Raw genomic sequence first — 15,014 nt, 5'->3', positions numbered from 1 at the left:
GTGTCCCGGGATTACTGGCATGATCCACTGCATCTAGCTAACTTATCTTAAGTAAAGACTTATTGCCACATTATTTTCTCAATTTATTGATTGTTATTAAGTGCAAATATATTTTGACACATTTAACATTCCTTATCCAAGCCATGTTATTTAGTTTTTATGTAACTTAATAGCCGTACCATTCATATGAATCTTTAAAAAATATTTCCCTGACTAGCTATAATTTTTTACATTTCATATTATTTTTATCCTCTGCTATTATAGAGGATAAGGTAAAATTTTAGCACCCAATTTATTATATATACATGCTGTCTTGCAGTAGTAGTTTGAGATAAATATGTCATGCATTAAAAACTTGAGAAGGGCTCTTTGGACTTTGCTAGGATCTAGATTTTTATAATAAATTCTTATAGCTATTATTGCTTGCTGTTGCTATGTAGATATTTGTAATGGTTTTTACTGTTTTCTTTAGCTTGCCAGTGTAATGGACATAGCATTTGCATCAATAATAACATATGTGAACAATGTAAAAACCTCACCACGGGTAAACAGTGTCAAGACTGCATGCCAGGTTATTATGGAGATCCAACCAATGGAGGACAGTGTACAGGTAAGTATTTCTCTTTTGCTTCAATATATTTTTACTAAATATACTGGAAGAAAATATATTGAATATATTGAAAGAAAATTTAGAAAGAGGCACCTTTTGTGGAGAATGTGTATTATTAAAGAAAAATTTTTTTCAGTTTCAGTATTTGTAGAAAGTAATATAAATTTCTTAGAGACTATATAGAGTAAAAAGTCTGTCATATGCCTGCTTTAAAAATATTACTTTTAAAATTAAAAATAAATATGTATGTATTATAGGAAATTCATCAAATATGTTCAAATAAAATTAGTCACTGTTCAAAAATAATCACTGCTGATAGTTTGTTTTGTAACAATAGGTAATTCTATTGATCTTTGAAATGGGAAATAAAGATTAAGAGAATATATCTCATATAAATGTATATTTTTATACAGAATGACAGTATATCACAGTTTTTAAGAAAATGGGTTTGGAATCCCAGCACTCAGGAGGCTGAGGCAGGAGAATCGCATGAGTTTGAGGCCATCTTGGGCTACATAGTGAGTTCAAGGCCAGCCTGAACTTCACCCTGTCTAAGAAAAGGCAGGGGGAGGGATTGGGATTAATTTTGAGCTAAAATTTCAAATCATTGTTTAAATGTATGACCTTTAGTAATTAACTTCTTCGTGCTTCATTTTCCTCATATGTAAAAGACACGATAGTACTTCATTCAGTTGTTGTAAAGATCAAATGAAATCATCTGTAATATTGCCTTAGGATTTGGAGCACATGCAGAGAGCACTATAAGTGCTAGTATAATTGTCACATTTTTATTCACTGAACTCCACTTTCCTCTGTCTTCTCTATACTACTGATTCTTCTACTTTTAAAGAATATTTGACCTTTTCAATTTCCATTTAAAGTGGAATTTTATCATAATCCTTTTTTTAACTCTAGGATGGACCTTGCCATTTCAATTTGTTTTGTCTTCTTTCTTTTCATGGAGATTGCCTATATAGAATCCTCAGGAAAAACTACAGCCGTTGGCAATGGAAAGGAATTTTAAAAAGAGAGTAGATTGGGCCTGATCTTGATACATTTTTAATACAAACTTTTAAAAATATGGATGCCTGGGCCACTCCCTAAAACAATTAAATCACTCTCTGAGTTGAGATTATAGGTTGAATCTTGGGCATTTGTTCTTTTGAGGTTCTCCGGCTAGCTGTAATGTGCACTCAGGCTTGACGACAGGGTAACAACAAGCTGATCAGTCTTTGAGTTAAATTTGCTCAGGCAATAGTAGTTTTCCTGCTGACTGAGGACAGGTGAGAGGAAGTTTGTGGTACGGAATGCTCTGACTCACTTGGAGTTCCAGTGTACATAAATTGGCTGATACTTATCATTTTCTATGTTTTAGGCACTATACTTTAAATTCATTACTTCATATTAACTTACAACTCTGTGGCTAATGTTACTTTTTTCTCTGTTTTACATATGAGAACAAGTGCACAAAGAAATTAAGTGAAATACCTAAGATCATACAGCTGTTAACGAAGAAAAAAATCTGAATCTCTCATTGAATGCTCTTCACTCATTGCAGAAGTTCCATTAATATGGACAGGGATGGGCCAGGGATTTGGCTCAGTGGTTCTTCTGCCTGTCTAGTAAGCACAAGGACCTGAGTTCGATCCCCAGTACTCCCCCCAAAAAGATATATGGACAGGGATGATGAATTAGATCTTAGCTAAAATTCACAGCTTAGGGCTGTGCCCAGTGAATAAACAAAGTAAAATCAGTGTGGGTACAGTAGAATTCACAAAATGTGGAGCCTACTCACTAGAGTCATTGTATTTTATTATTTTGTGTTTAGTTAGTAAAATGACCAAGGATTTTGTAACATTTTTTTAAACTACTGAGCCAATAATTTAACTGGAGGAAATTTTTATTTTATTTTATTTATGTATTTAAAATTAATTAAGTTTATCATTACATTTTAGGTATATATAATGATCACATTCATCATAAGGAATGATATATCTTGATTCTTATTTTAAAATGTATTTTAGTTAGATAATTTTTTATCTTAATAAATAACTCCCACAGTTTTAAGAAAAAATAACTCAGATGTTTTCATTCACATTATAATTTATGTCTCTACAATCTGTTTCATTTAATGTATAATTGTGTGTATTTTACTTCTAGGAAAATGATTCCATGTATACTTTTCAATTTATTTATGAATTGATTACATATGAGTCTATTAAATTTTTGTTCTGTAATTTATTTAGTATATTTCTGTTAATATTTATAATAATCCTTCTAACCATAGTCCCAATTCTAGACTATTACTTTTTTTAAGTTAAGATGAAATCCATACATGAATTTAACTTTTTCAAGTATATAGTCCAGTGGCATTTAATATATTTACAATATTATGTGGTGATCACTTTTATTGACTTCATTTATATCACAGCAAAAGGGAACTATATACTCAGTAAGCAGTCACCCCAGCCCATGGGAATTACTAATCTACTATCTGTCTTTAAGAATTTACTCATCCTACATAAGATCCTAATGAGATAATTGTCAATGTGAAATAGGAAGAAAAGGGCTAAAGATTCAGGGAAAGTGGGAAGGGTAGAGGAAAGGTAATAATGGAAAGCAAAAAATTGGAGAAAATGAAAAAAATGTAAATAAAGGAAATAAAATGTTTGTAAATGGGGAGGGGAGAAAGGGGTGAAGGGAGGGCAGGGACAAGGGGGAAAAATGAGGACCAAGACCTGTCATATGAAGGTACAAGATCCCAACAATGAATGTAACTGTACTATATACCTAAAATGTACCAATTAACTCAATCAGGAAAATAAAAAAGAATTTACTCATCCTATGTGGGGAGAAAGGAATGCTTTCTCCATTGCTGGGGAAGTGCAGACTGGTGCAACCACTATGGAAATCAATATGGAGATACGGCAAAGAGCTAGGATTAGAGGTTCCATTTGACCCAGCTATTCCTCTGCTGGGTATCTTTCCAAAAGAATTAAAAGAATCATATCACAATGATATATGTACACGTATGTTTATGGTGGCACAGTTTGTAACAGCTAAAACTTGGAAACAGCCCAAATGTCCATCAGTTGGAGACTGGATAAAGAAGATGTGATTTTTCTATAAAATGGAATAGTACTCAGCCATAAAGAGTGAGAAACGAGAGTCATTCATAGGAAAGTGGATGCATACTGAGGCCATACTCTTTAGTGAAATAAATAAGACACACATGTAAATACCGAATAGTTTATCTGGTATGAAAAAATAAAAGTGTAAATTGTATAACTGTATACAAATTGTATAACTGATAATGTGAAATAGGGAGAAAAGGGCTAAAGGTGTAGGGAAAGTGGGAAGAGTAGGGGAAAGGAAATAAAGGACAAAATATGAGAAAAGGAAAAAATGAAAACAAAGTATTTGTAAATAGGGGAGGGTAGAGGGGGTGAAGGAGGGTACGGGTATGGGGAAAAAATTAGAACCAAGATTTTTCATGTAATGATACAAGATCCCAATGATGAATGCCACTGTACTGTATATCTTAAATGTACCAATAAACTCAATAAGATTAAAAAAAAGAATTTACTCATCCTAGATATTTTATACTTTAAAATATATAATACACAAAAATATAAAATATCTTTCTTTAAATTTATTGGTACATTTTAGGTATACATAATGATCACTTTCATCATTGGGAATTTTTACCTGTACATGATATATCTTGGTTCTTCTTTTTTCTCCATTTCCCTTCCACCTCTCCACCCCTCCTTATTTACAAAAAACTTTGTTTCCATTTTCTCCTTTTCTCATATCCCTCCCTTCCACTTCCCCTTCCCTTTTGGACCTTTTCTTCCTATTTCACATTATCTGTTATACATTTTGGTCCTAATTTATACGCTCAGTTTCTCACACCAGAGAAACAATTTGGTATTTACATAGTGTGTCCTATTTATTTCACTTAAGACTATAGCCTTGATGTGCATCCATTTAGCTGGATATTTTATGTAAGTGTAATTGTACAATATATTGTGACTGACTTCTCTCAGTATAACATTTGGATGTTCTCATTATAGCATGTATTAGTATATTTTTATTACTGACTAATATCCTTTGTTTTTTTATACCACTATTATCTACTCATTCATGAATGTTTAGTTTTTTTTTTAACTTTTTTGGGAATTGTGAATAGTGCTGCTGTAAATATTACCATGCTAGTATTTGAATACATTTGATCAATTCTTTTGTGTATATGCCTATGATGGAATTTCTGAGTCATGTGGTAATTTTTTTTTTTTTGGTACTGGGGATTGAACTTGTGACCTTGCTCTTGTGAGGCAGGTGGCAGAATCACTGAGCTAAATCCCTGGTCCAATTCTGTCTTTTTAAGGAATTGCCAAATTATTTTCCTTAATGGCCCGCGCTTTCACCATTTTATATTTCTAAAAAGAATGCAAATATCTCAATATAATCATATTTTTTCTATCTATTGAGACACTTTAATTATTTCTACCTTTTGGCTATTGTGAATATTGCTGCTGTGAATATGGGTGAAAACAACCTGCTGGGTCCTTGTGTCTTCTCTTGTGCTCACTGCCATTTGTGGAACATCTTTGAAATGTCTGTTCAAGTCTTTTGTCTGTTTTAAAAATGGATTTTGTTTTGTTTTTGATTTTGGTTTGTATGACTCCTTCATAAATTCTGAATGTAAGACCCTTATCAGATACATGATTTTTCAATATTTTTTTTCTTTTTGTAGGTTCTACTCTTACTTTCGTTTTTTGATGTTTTTTGGTTTTTTTGTACCAGGATCAAACTCGGGACTTTGTGCGTGTGAGGCAGGCACATCGCTAATGACCTAAATCTCCAGCCCTACTTTTACTTTTTTGATAATGACTTTTAAAACATGAAGGTTTTCAGTTTTGTTTTGTTTTGTTTTGTTTTGTTTTTTGGTACTAGGAATCAAACTCAGGACTTGCTCTTGCCTGACAGGTGCAGCACCACAGAGCTACATCCCTGGCAACTTTTCAGTTTTGACGAAACACAATTTATCTTATTTTTCTTTTGCTGTTTTTATTTTTGATCTTGTATCTAAGAATCCATTGTTATATGAAACTTTATGATTTTAGTTTTTTTTTGTTCAAATTGGAAAAAGGAACATTTGGATGCGTATATCTATAAAATGCTTTAGATTATATATAGTAGGTTTTATTCTGTCAGGCAGAAGCTTTTAAAAATATGTTTCCCTTTGGGATGATCCTTATAGTTTAAGACTAGTTCTGTTATTCCCCATTAATTTTTTATTTCTGACATTACACATCTGGCAAGCTGAGGCACAATGCAGTGAAAAATTAAATGGAATGAAAGATACATGCATATCTTACTGTTGCATATTCTGTGGTAGTTTTATGAAACTGTTAATAATTTCTATTAATTTCCATGTTTCCTAAAGTTAGCAAGATAATATTTTGCTGTCTCTGACTTTTTTGTTGTTGTTGTTTTTTGAGACAGGGTCTCACTATGTAGTGAGACTGACCTGGAACTCACTGTGTAGCCCAGGCTGGTCTTGAACTCACAGTGATCCTCCTGCCTCAGCCTCCCGAGTGCTGGGATTATAGGCATGCGCCACCATGCCCAGCCTCTGGCTTTTTTATTGAGTTGTGATGTGTAAAAGTCATTTTTATTTTTTAGGGCCCCATTAATTATTTAAACAAAAATTAAACAAATTAAACAATTAAACTAAACAATTAAACAATTTATAAAAATAGAAGGCATAGATTTACTACCTTTTTTCATTTTAATTTCACCCTTTTGAGAAAAGCTCATTTTTTACTAGAAAATATATTTATTAAAATCAGAATCTTTGGAAATATTAATGAAAAGAAGAAAATAAATTGATATTTGAATAATAAGGATTTAAATATATTACAGTTCTACATACTTTAAAAACTCAACCCAATAAAGCCAATTTAATATGGTTGTCAATATTACATAAATATATTTGTGGGTTTCTTTGGAATGCTTTTAGACGTGGCATTTATAGTCTGTTATAATTAACTGTTAGAACTGCTTTCTTATAGATATATGTATGTATGATTACATGTATATGTATGATTTTATCTACATATGCATATATATATGGAAGAATACGATATTGGTATTGGCTTTGGAATCATACTGTTTAGTTCCATATCCTGATAATGCCGCTGTTACATTGGTTAAATTATTTAACCTTTTAGCATCTCTGTTTCCTCAACTACAAAATGTAACTGATTTAATTTATAGTGTTATAATGAATCTTTTTTTTTCTGTTTGTACCTGGGATCGAATTTGGGACCTTGTGCTTGCAAGGCAAGTGGCGGAACCACTGAACTAAATCCCTGGCCCTATAATTAACCTTAAATAAGATATTTTATACATGAAATAATGTGTGCTTCTGAGAAATGTTAACATCACAGTGCTGGTTACTATTATGATGTTATTATTACCATTCATAACATAAACAGGTTGGGTATATTAATAAAAATGTATGACAATCTTTTTAATAGTATTATTTTTGTTATCTTTAGTCTGACATATTGTAATAAAAGAATATTGAAATTTTCTTTAAATAGCTCTAAATAGAACAGCTTAATGTATTAAAAATTATGGTACTTTGCAATGAAAGATTATCCTTGAAATACGCAACTATTGAATGCTTACAAATTCCAATGTACTGTTAGGAATGAAATTTATATACATTGAAGTGATAATATATTTAGTTTATGAAGAAAATGAAAGAATTAGGGACAGCTTAATTGGATGGATGGACCTGAGAAAGTCTCATAGAATAGTTAATTCAGTGGGTCTGTGTAAGTTGAGGGCAATTTACAGACTTTTATTTGATTTTTATTTAGTTTCATGTTTTTCAGTATAATTTGGTACCGGGGAACGATCTTGGGACCTTGCGCTTGTGAGGCAGGCGCTGAAACCACGGAGCTAAATCCCCAGCCCTAATTTGTTCTTAATATTAAATAACCAAGCTATACAATAATTAGTTATAAAAATATTGTATTATCTGTATTGTGTTTATCTAGTAATTTCCTTTTGAATATAAGAAAAATATTTCTCCAAATAGTAAAATATATAGATTACATTCTTATGTAACTAATGGTTTTCTTTTTTTTTTCCCATTAAGTTAATTGGTACATTTTGGGTAAACAATACAGTTACTTTCATTGTTGGGATCATGTACCTTTACATGATGTATCTTGGTTCTTATTTTTTCCCCATTCCCCTGACTTCCCTTCAACCCCTTCACCCTTCCATATTTACAAAGACTTTGTTTCCATTTTTTCCTTTTTTCATATTTTTTCTTTTCCCTTTTTTCCTTTACCCTCCCCTCCCCACTTCCCCTACTCCTTTAGACCTTTTCTTCCTATTTCATATTATCAATTATACTATTTGAACCTTATTTATACTCTTAGTTTTTCACACCAGAGAAACTATTCAGTATTTACATGTGTGTCTTATTTATTTCACTTCTGAATATGGCTTTAGTGTGCATCTGTTTAGCTATAAATGTCTCTAGTTTCTCATTCTTTATGGCTGAGTAGTATTCCATTTTATAGAAAAACCACATCTTCTTTATCCATTCTCCTGCTGAAGGGCAATTGGGCTGTTTACAAATTTTAGCTGTTACAAACTGTGCCACCATAAACATGGGTGCGCGTATATTTCTGTGGAATGATTCTTTTAATTTTTTTGAGGGGTATCTGGGTCAAATGGAACCTCTAATCCTAATTTTTTTGTTTTTGTCTTTTTGGTACCAGGGATGGAACTCAGGACCTTGTGTTTGTGAGGCAAGCAGAGGAACCACTGAGCTAAATCCCTGGCCCTGTAATCCTAGTTTTTTTGAGGTATCTCCATATTGATTTCCACAGTGCTTGCACCAGTCTGCACTCTCACCAACAATGGAGAAGGGTTCTTTTCTCCCCACAGCTCTGCCAGCATTTGTCTTTGGTTGATTTCTTTTTTTTTTCAGCTTTAATTGAGTTTATTGGTACATTTTAGGGATACAGTACAGTTACATTCATTGTTGGGATCTTGTACCTTTACATGACAGGTCTCACTTTATTTCCATCTTTTCATTATCTCACATTTTTTTCTTTTCCCTTATTACCCTTCCCCTATCCATCCCACCTTCCCTACACCTTTAGCTCCTTTCTTCCCATTTCTAAATGTCAGTAATCTTATTAGGATCTTATGTATTATTGCAGATTATTCACACCGGGGAAACTATTCGGTATTTATACATGCGTGACTTATTTATTTCACTTAGGAGTATATCTTCAATATGTATCCATTTTCCTATGAATGAATCTATTTTCTCGTTCTTTATGGCTGAGTAATATTGTATTTTATAGAAAAACCACATCTTCTTGATAACAGCCATTCTTTCTGGGGTGAGGTGGAATCTCAGTGTTGTTTTCATCTGCATTTCTTGAATGACCAGTGATATTGGTGACCAGTGATTTCATGTGTTTATTTGCTGCTTTTACTTCTTTATTCTGAGAAATATCTATTCACTTAAGATATGCCTAATAGTTTTCTTCATCCATGTCATAGTCTTTTTTGCTAAGCTTATTGTAAAATGTTTGATAGGTTTTATTTGTGTTATGAATAAGTTCTTTTCCTTTAACCTTGCATCTGTAATTGGTCTTAGTAAACTTATTTTATGTACTAATATATTTCTTTTTATTTCATTCTGTTATTCTTTAGGTTCTGGAATATAAGTTTTATTTGATTTAATATCTATTTTTTTTTTACAGCTGCTTGATATTTTTTATTTTTTGCTTCAGGGAAGAAAAGTGTTCTTTCAACATAGTGATAGTTCTATTTTTAGCTTTTTCTTATTGGCAAATTTTATTACCAGAATTTTCTTTTTGGCACACTATACATTTCTGTCCATATCTATCTTTTATAAAAGTATTCAATATGTTAATAAAGTATAGTATGATACAATATTCTCTTAGACTTGAGTAGTAAAAATGAGGATGAATTAACATTTTTACTCTTCAGATGAGGAATTTTTTTCATTTTAAACACTTCTTACATGTTGTTCATAAAAGCAGAAAGTTTAAAACTGAGTGAACATGAGCATTTTGCAAAATAAATGAAGTTCAGTTCTCTTAAAGGGGGAGCATTGACCTTAATAATGTAAAACTGAAGATAAATGAGAATCATTTGACATGGCAATCTCAGTTCTCTTTATTGTATTGACACAACAGTGTTAAAAATTTGCATTCTCTGAGTGTACATTTATATGGCAGAGAAAAGCCAACCTGACATTTTAAATATTTCAAGAGAGGCCACTAAATAAACAGTTATATGAATTGAGGGGAAAAAAATGGTAGAGCTTTTGCAAATGTGATAGAGACCAAGAATTGGAAGGAACAGGGAGGGATGGGAGGCACAGCAGGTGAAAAAAGCAATAAGATGTGTTACGTACCTGTACCAACTCCCCTGATAAATATAATCACTTTGTACTACAAACATTTGCTAATAAAAATATAATAGGATAAACAATTATATGAATATATGTAAATAAATATTTAGGAGAGCCATGAATAATACTGTGCTCAAAGAATCTCTTAAGAATAACACCTTTTATACAAAGCAAACCATGTTAAGTGAACAAGGAAAATCTTTTTAAATCATGCAAATGTATAATTTTTAACTGAATAATAAAAAAATCCCCATTACATAGTTTCTATAATGCCTTTAATCTTGCTGTACTAATTTTTGAAATCCTCTGTTTTGTCCCTCTAGCTTCAGATGCTCAGTATCATAAGCTCTTTTTCTTAAAACGTACTTCATATTTTCCAATTCTCTTTATTCCTTTTGTTTTCATAAAGTGAATTTCAAACAAAAGCAGATAGAGTCCCTGAAAATTTGGGCTTGACATGAAGTATTTTAGAATGTCTTGATTTTGGAGTACTAGGAGATGCAGCTTACTTCTTTCTTCTTTTTTTTTTTCCTTTTATTGAGTTTATTGGTACATTTTAGGGATACAGTACAGTTACAGTCATCGTTGGGATCTTGTACCTTTACATGACAGGTCTTGGTTCTCATTTTTTCCCCTTGTCCCTGCCCTCCCTTCACCCCCTCCTCCCCATTTACAAACACTTTATTTCCATTCTTTCATTTTCTCCTATTTTTTTCTTTATCTATTACCTTTCCCCTACCCTTCCCAGTTTCCCTACACCTTTAGCCCTTTTCTTCCCATTTCACAATGTCAGTTATCTCAATAGGATCTTATGTACTATTACAGTTAATTCACACCAGAGAAACTATTCAGTATTTACACGTGTGCCTTATTTATTTCACTTAGGAGTATATCTTCAATATGTATCCAATTTCCTATGAATGAATCTAATTTCTCATTCTTTATGGCTGAGTAGTATTCCATTTTATAGAAAAACCACATTTTCTTTATCCAATGTCCAACTGATGGGCAATGCTGTTTACTTTGCCATTTTGGTCGTCAAGCTCAGGACCTGTGTGTACTCGGAAGCACTGTCCCACGGAGCTGCGCTTCCAGCTCCACACTGGATGCCCTTTAAAAAGGAAAACTGCTTTAAGTACTGATGGGCCTGAAACTGTTAAAGATAAACTCACTGAACTTTTGAGCTGCGGGGAAATTTGCCACAGTTTACTTAAGTACTTTGTTAATTACTTTTCTCTCATTGCTGAGACAAAATACCTGACATCCGACGTTGATGGGTGAGGGCTTCATGTGGCTTACAGTTCATAGAGGTTTCAGTCCATAGTGGGCTGACTTCAAGGCTGGGATGGTGGACAAGCATCACAGAGGAGAAACAATATGGCGTGCACACAATAGCAAAGGCAATGAGCAACAGTGTCTTCTGTCTATTTTACCCCGTCCAGACTACCAGGGTTAGGGCGGGGCTAAAGCACACACTCAAATGTACTGGTTTGCTAACACACGCCCCTAATCCAGCGTGGTACATTCCAGAGTCAGCCACCTCTGGCCAAATGAGGCTTTGGGGGGACATGCAGACCCAAACCTTTACCAAATGTGTGCCCTTCTAAAACCTCTTTCCTACTTTTTATTTTCACATTTGGATATGATTTTTAGGCCCTTAGAGCTGATGCTATATAATATGCCCATAGTATAGAAACTCTGATTTACAGTTTTTTTGACAATAAAGTATGTCACTTTACATGCCCCTTTTCATGAATAAGTTCAATAATATACCACTCATGGAATTTTGAAGGCAGTAGTTTTAGACCTACAAGTAGAATACTTATAGAAACAATTAAGTTCTCTAAGAAATCAACATTTCTCTTTAATTTCACGTGTTGAGATGCCTCACTACCTTATCATATATTGTATGAAGTTTTGCGTCACGAGGATTTGGAATTGTTTGGCTCTTTAAAAGCACTTTAAAATGTTATAATTCAATTTAACAATAAAAATGGCTCTTAACGTAATCTAGAATGGCTGTAGAATTCTAGTGGTGTGAAATTACAGGCCTTGGTGAAAATTAAAATATAAATTTACAGTGGCACATACTTCTTGTATTCTAACACATGAAAAATTTATTTGTGTACTATAGAAGATTGAAAGTCAACCTACAAAATTTTAAACATGCATTTGGTTTTACTTTAATAATTTTCTTTTCTAAATGACAATTTAGATACACACGTTTTCATTGCTCAAATAATTTGAACACTAGTGATGGTTGAGAACTTAATTATATATTAGAAATACCTAGAGCAGGTATAGGGAAGCAATCAATGTAAACATTTTCAGTAAATGTTTAAAAGAATATTAAAATCCTCGTTAGTACATTATTTAAGAAGAAATGCCTATTCTCTCTGAGGTCCTTTTTTTCTGTACCAATGAAATAGTTGCAGATATTTGCTTTTCTGTCACATGAAAGTTTATATATTTTATCTTTCTCTTTTCTTATCTTGTCAAACTTATTAATTTTATAATAATCACAATCTGTATTTTAGCTATAAAATAATTACATAGTGTTTAATTATATATTTAGTAAATAGCATGTCTTTTATTAGACAATTTTTAACTTATATTTCAATTTCCCATTGAAGGTTTCCATATAAGGTCCAGGGATGTAGCTTAGCAGTACAGTGCCTACCTAGAAAGTGCAAGGAGCTTGATTTCTGGTACCAAAAAAGAAAAAGAAAGAGACTGCCCCCCAAAAAAACTCACCTTTAAAAAAAACTGAATCATTATTTTAAAATACATCTTGGCAACAGATTCACACTGTCCTATCAAGCTCACTTGCTTTTGCATAAGATATAAATGATTAACTGAGAATGACACATTTCTCCTTGATCCCATGTACAGTGTTCAGGAACTGTAGTCATCTTTGGTCCCTTGTGCATTGACTGGGTTGTTCATACCTGATGTACTTTTCCTGCTTGTTTAACTGTTTTGCTCCAGCTCTAATCTCCTACCTAACAGGTAGCTCCTTGAATGTCCCTGGAGTCCCAGTCATGGGGTCAGCTACCTATGAGTTATATAGGCAGCTTTTTCTGAAGTGCTTGTTGCCTCTCCAATAGGAAACCTGAAGACTTGTTCCTCTTAGGATGTAGGACTTACCTCCTGGGTGGCTACACCAAAACTGTTATGGGCTACTTAGGTCTGTGTGGTCAGGTTCCTTTGCTCATTGCATATAAAATCAAATGGTTGTTGGATAGAGGGGTGTCTTTTCAGAAGACAGTGAGAAAACATTTAGTAATTATATGTCAGTAATTGTTGAGCTGCATGTTCAATGAGAGAAAGTTTGGTGATTTTATCTGGAAAGTCATGGCCTGTAATCTGGAATATCAACGTGTAACTGGTACTGCAAAGCAGAATTTTCCAAGTTAGATTTTTGTCTTTTACAGATTAGCAACTTCTCCAAACTTGCTCTTGCTGAGCACATAGTCCACTTTCTTCTCTCCTCATGCCCAAAGAAGTAACAATATATAGATGCCACTAGCCCCAGGAGCTAGAGCCTAATTTCTTTTCCACTAGAAAGAAGAGGATGAGCTGAAGATGTCTGAAAGTGCTCAAGCAAGTGTGGAGATCTACATTATCTCTCTGTGTTTCCCTTCCTCTCTGTTCCTAATTATAAAAGACCATGGCCCATCTGTACAGTGAGGTGGTGATTAGAGTCGAATAGCCTCCCCCCATGTCCATGGAATTAGCTTTGAATAAATACTTTTTTTCTTTATAGAAAAATATATGGCCTCTTTTGATTTGGTCAGCACCTGGCAAATGGACCTAGCCTTGTAATCCTGAGTGGTTTATAGAAATCTGAAGGTGGATCTTTTAAAGCCTTGAACGGACAGAGTTTACTATTAGTCTGAGAAGGCAAGGATTAAATATTAGGAGGGGCAAGATGACCATGAGTAATCCAAGAGAGAGAGGAACCCAGTGATTTAGGAAGAGAAGATTAAAGAGTGTTAAGGAATCTTGAGGAACACGTTGAAATATTTCCTGATCCATCTTACTGTGACTAACTGATTCAGTAATTAGAAAGATTATTTCTCCATGCTATTATGTGGGGGTAATTTTACTAATGAGTTTTATTCCCATGCTTCTGTGGACAGGAGAGCATGGCAAAAATAATATTAGATAAACTACCAAAAGCCTAACAACTGTAGCAGAATTGCTCAAATTATGGATCCTACCAAAAATAGGAGTCCCAAAACGGGTGCCCATTTAAATTGTCATGGATCATAGGTCATTAATGACTCGTCTGTATCTGAAGTAGTACCAGAGTCTTGTCTTTTGAAGATTAGCCTCACATATTCCAGAGCTTCACAGGAGTAGCTTTCTTCTTTCAGGTGGTCTTTTGCCTCAGGTGGTTCATGTAGGGCTGAATTTATCCCAGAAGGTGAATCAGGCTATCTGTTTTTTACCACTTTTATTGCAGTGGGAGTGGCAAGGGTTACCAAAAAGGAACCCTTCCATGTTGGTTTTAATTGGTCTTCAGGAAGTCCTTCTTTCCAAGTTTTATGGAGCACTTTGTCTTCAGGACAGACATGAGGTGGTTCCTCTGAGCCAAGCACTAACAGGAATTTGTTTCAATTTAGCTGTATAGATCATTGTACTTGGCTCATATTAATAAGATATTGTAAGAGCTCTGTGGACCCTGGGCTACCATATCAGAAGACAGAAAACACCTCCCATGTAATATCTCAAATGAACTTATAGTTAGCCCAGATAATGGGGGGATTTAAAATCCTTGTGGCAGATACTGGCAAGGTTTTTCCAGAGTTCACGTTAGGGTTTGGTTGGTCCTTTTGACCTTTTCAGAGGATTGAGGGTTCCATGCAAAATGGAGATAATATTATATCTTTAAAGCCTTTGCTGGAATTGGAA

General features: G+C 33.5%; 1 protein-coding gene across 1 annotated transcript in view; it reads left to right on the top strand.

Annotated features, from left to right (window-relative positions):
- The window catches only part of Atrnl1 (attractin like 1), a 656,020-nt gene that overhangs the window by 189,780 nt on the left and 451,226 nt on the right, over window positions 1-15,014 (top strand). The window contains exon 19 of the mRNA XM_033761235.1: window positions 473-610. Within this exon, the coding sequence (XP_033617126.1) occupies window positions 473-610 (138 nt within the window). The remainder of the gene's footprint in view (window positions 1-472; window positions 611-15,014) is intronic.

Source organism: Fukomys damarensis, unplaced genomic scaffold (assembly GCF_012274545.1).
Source record: "Fukomys damarensis isolate Sample0158 unplaced genomic scaffold, DMR_v1.0_HiC HiC_scaffold_8, whole genome shotgun sequence".
NCBI classification, from domain to species: Eukaryota; Metazoa; Chordata; class Mammalia; order Rodentia; family Bathyergidae; genus Fukomys; species Fukomys damarensis.
The sequence above is the reverse complement of the archived record's forward strand: the minus strand, read 5'-3'. Positions and strand labels throughout refer to the sequence as shown.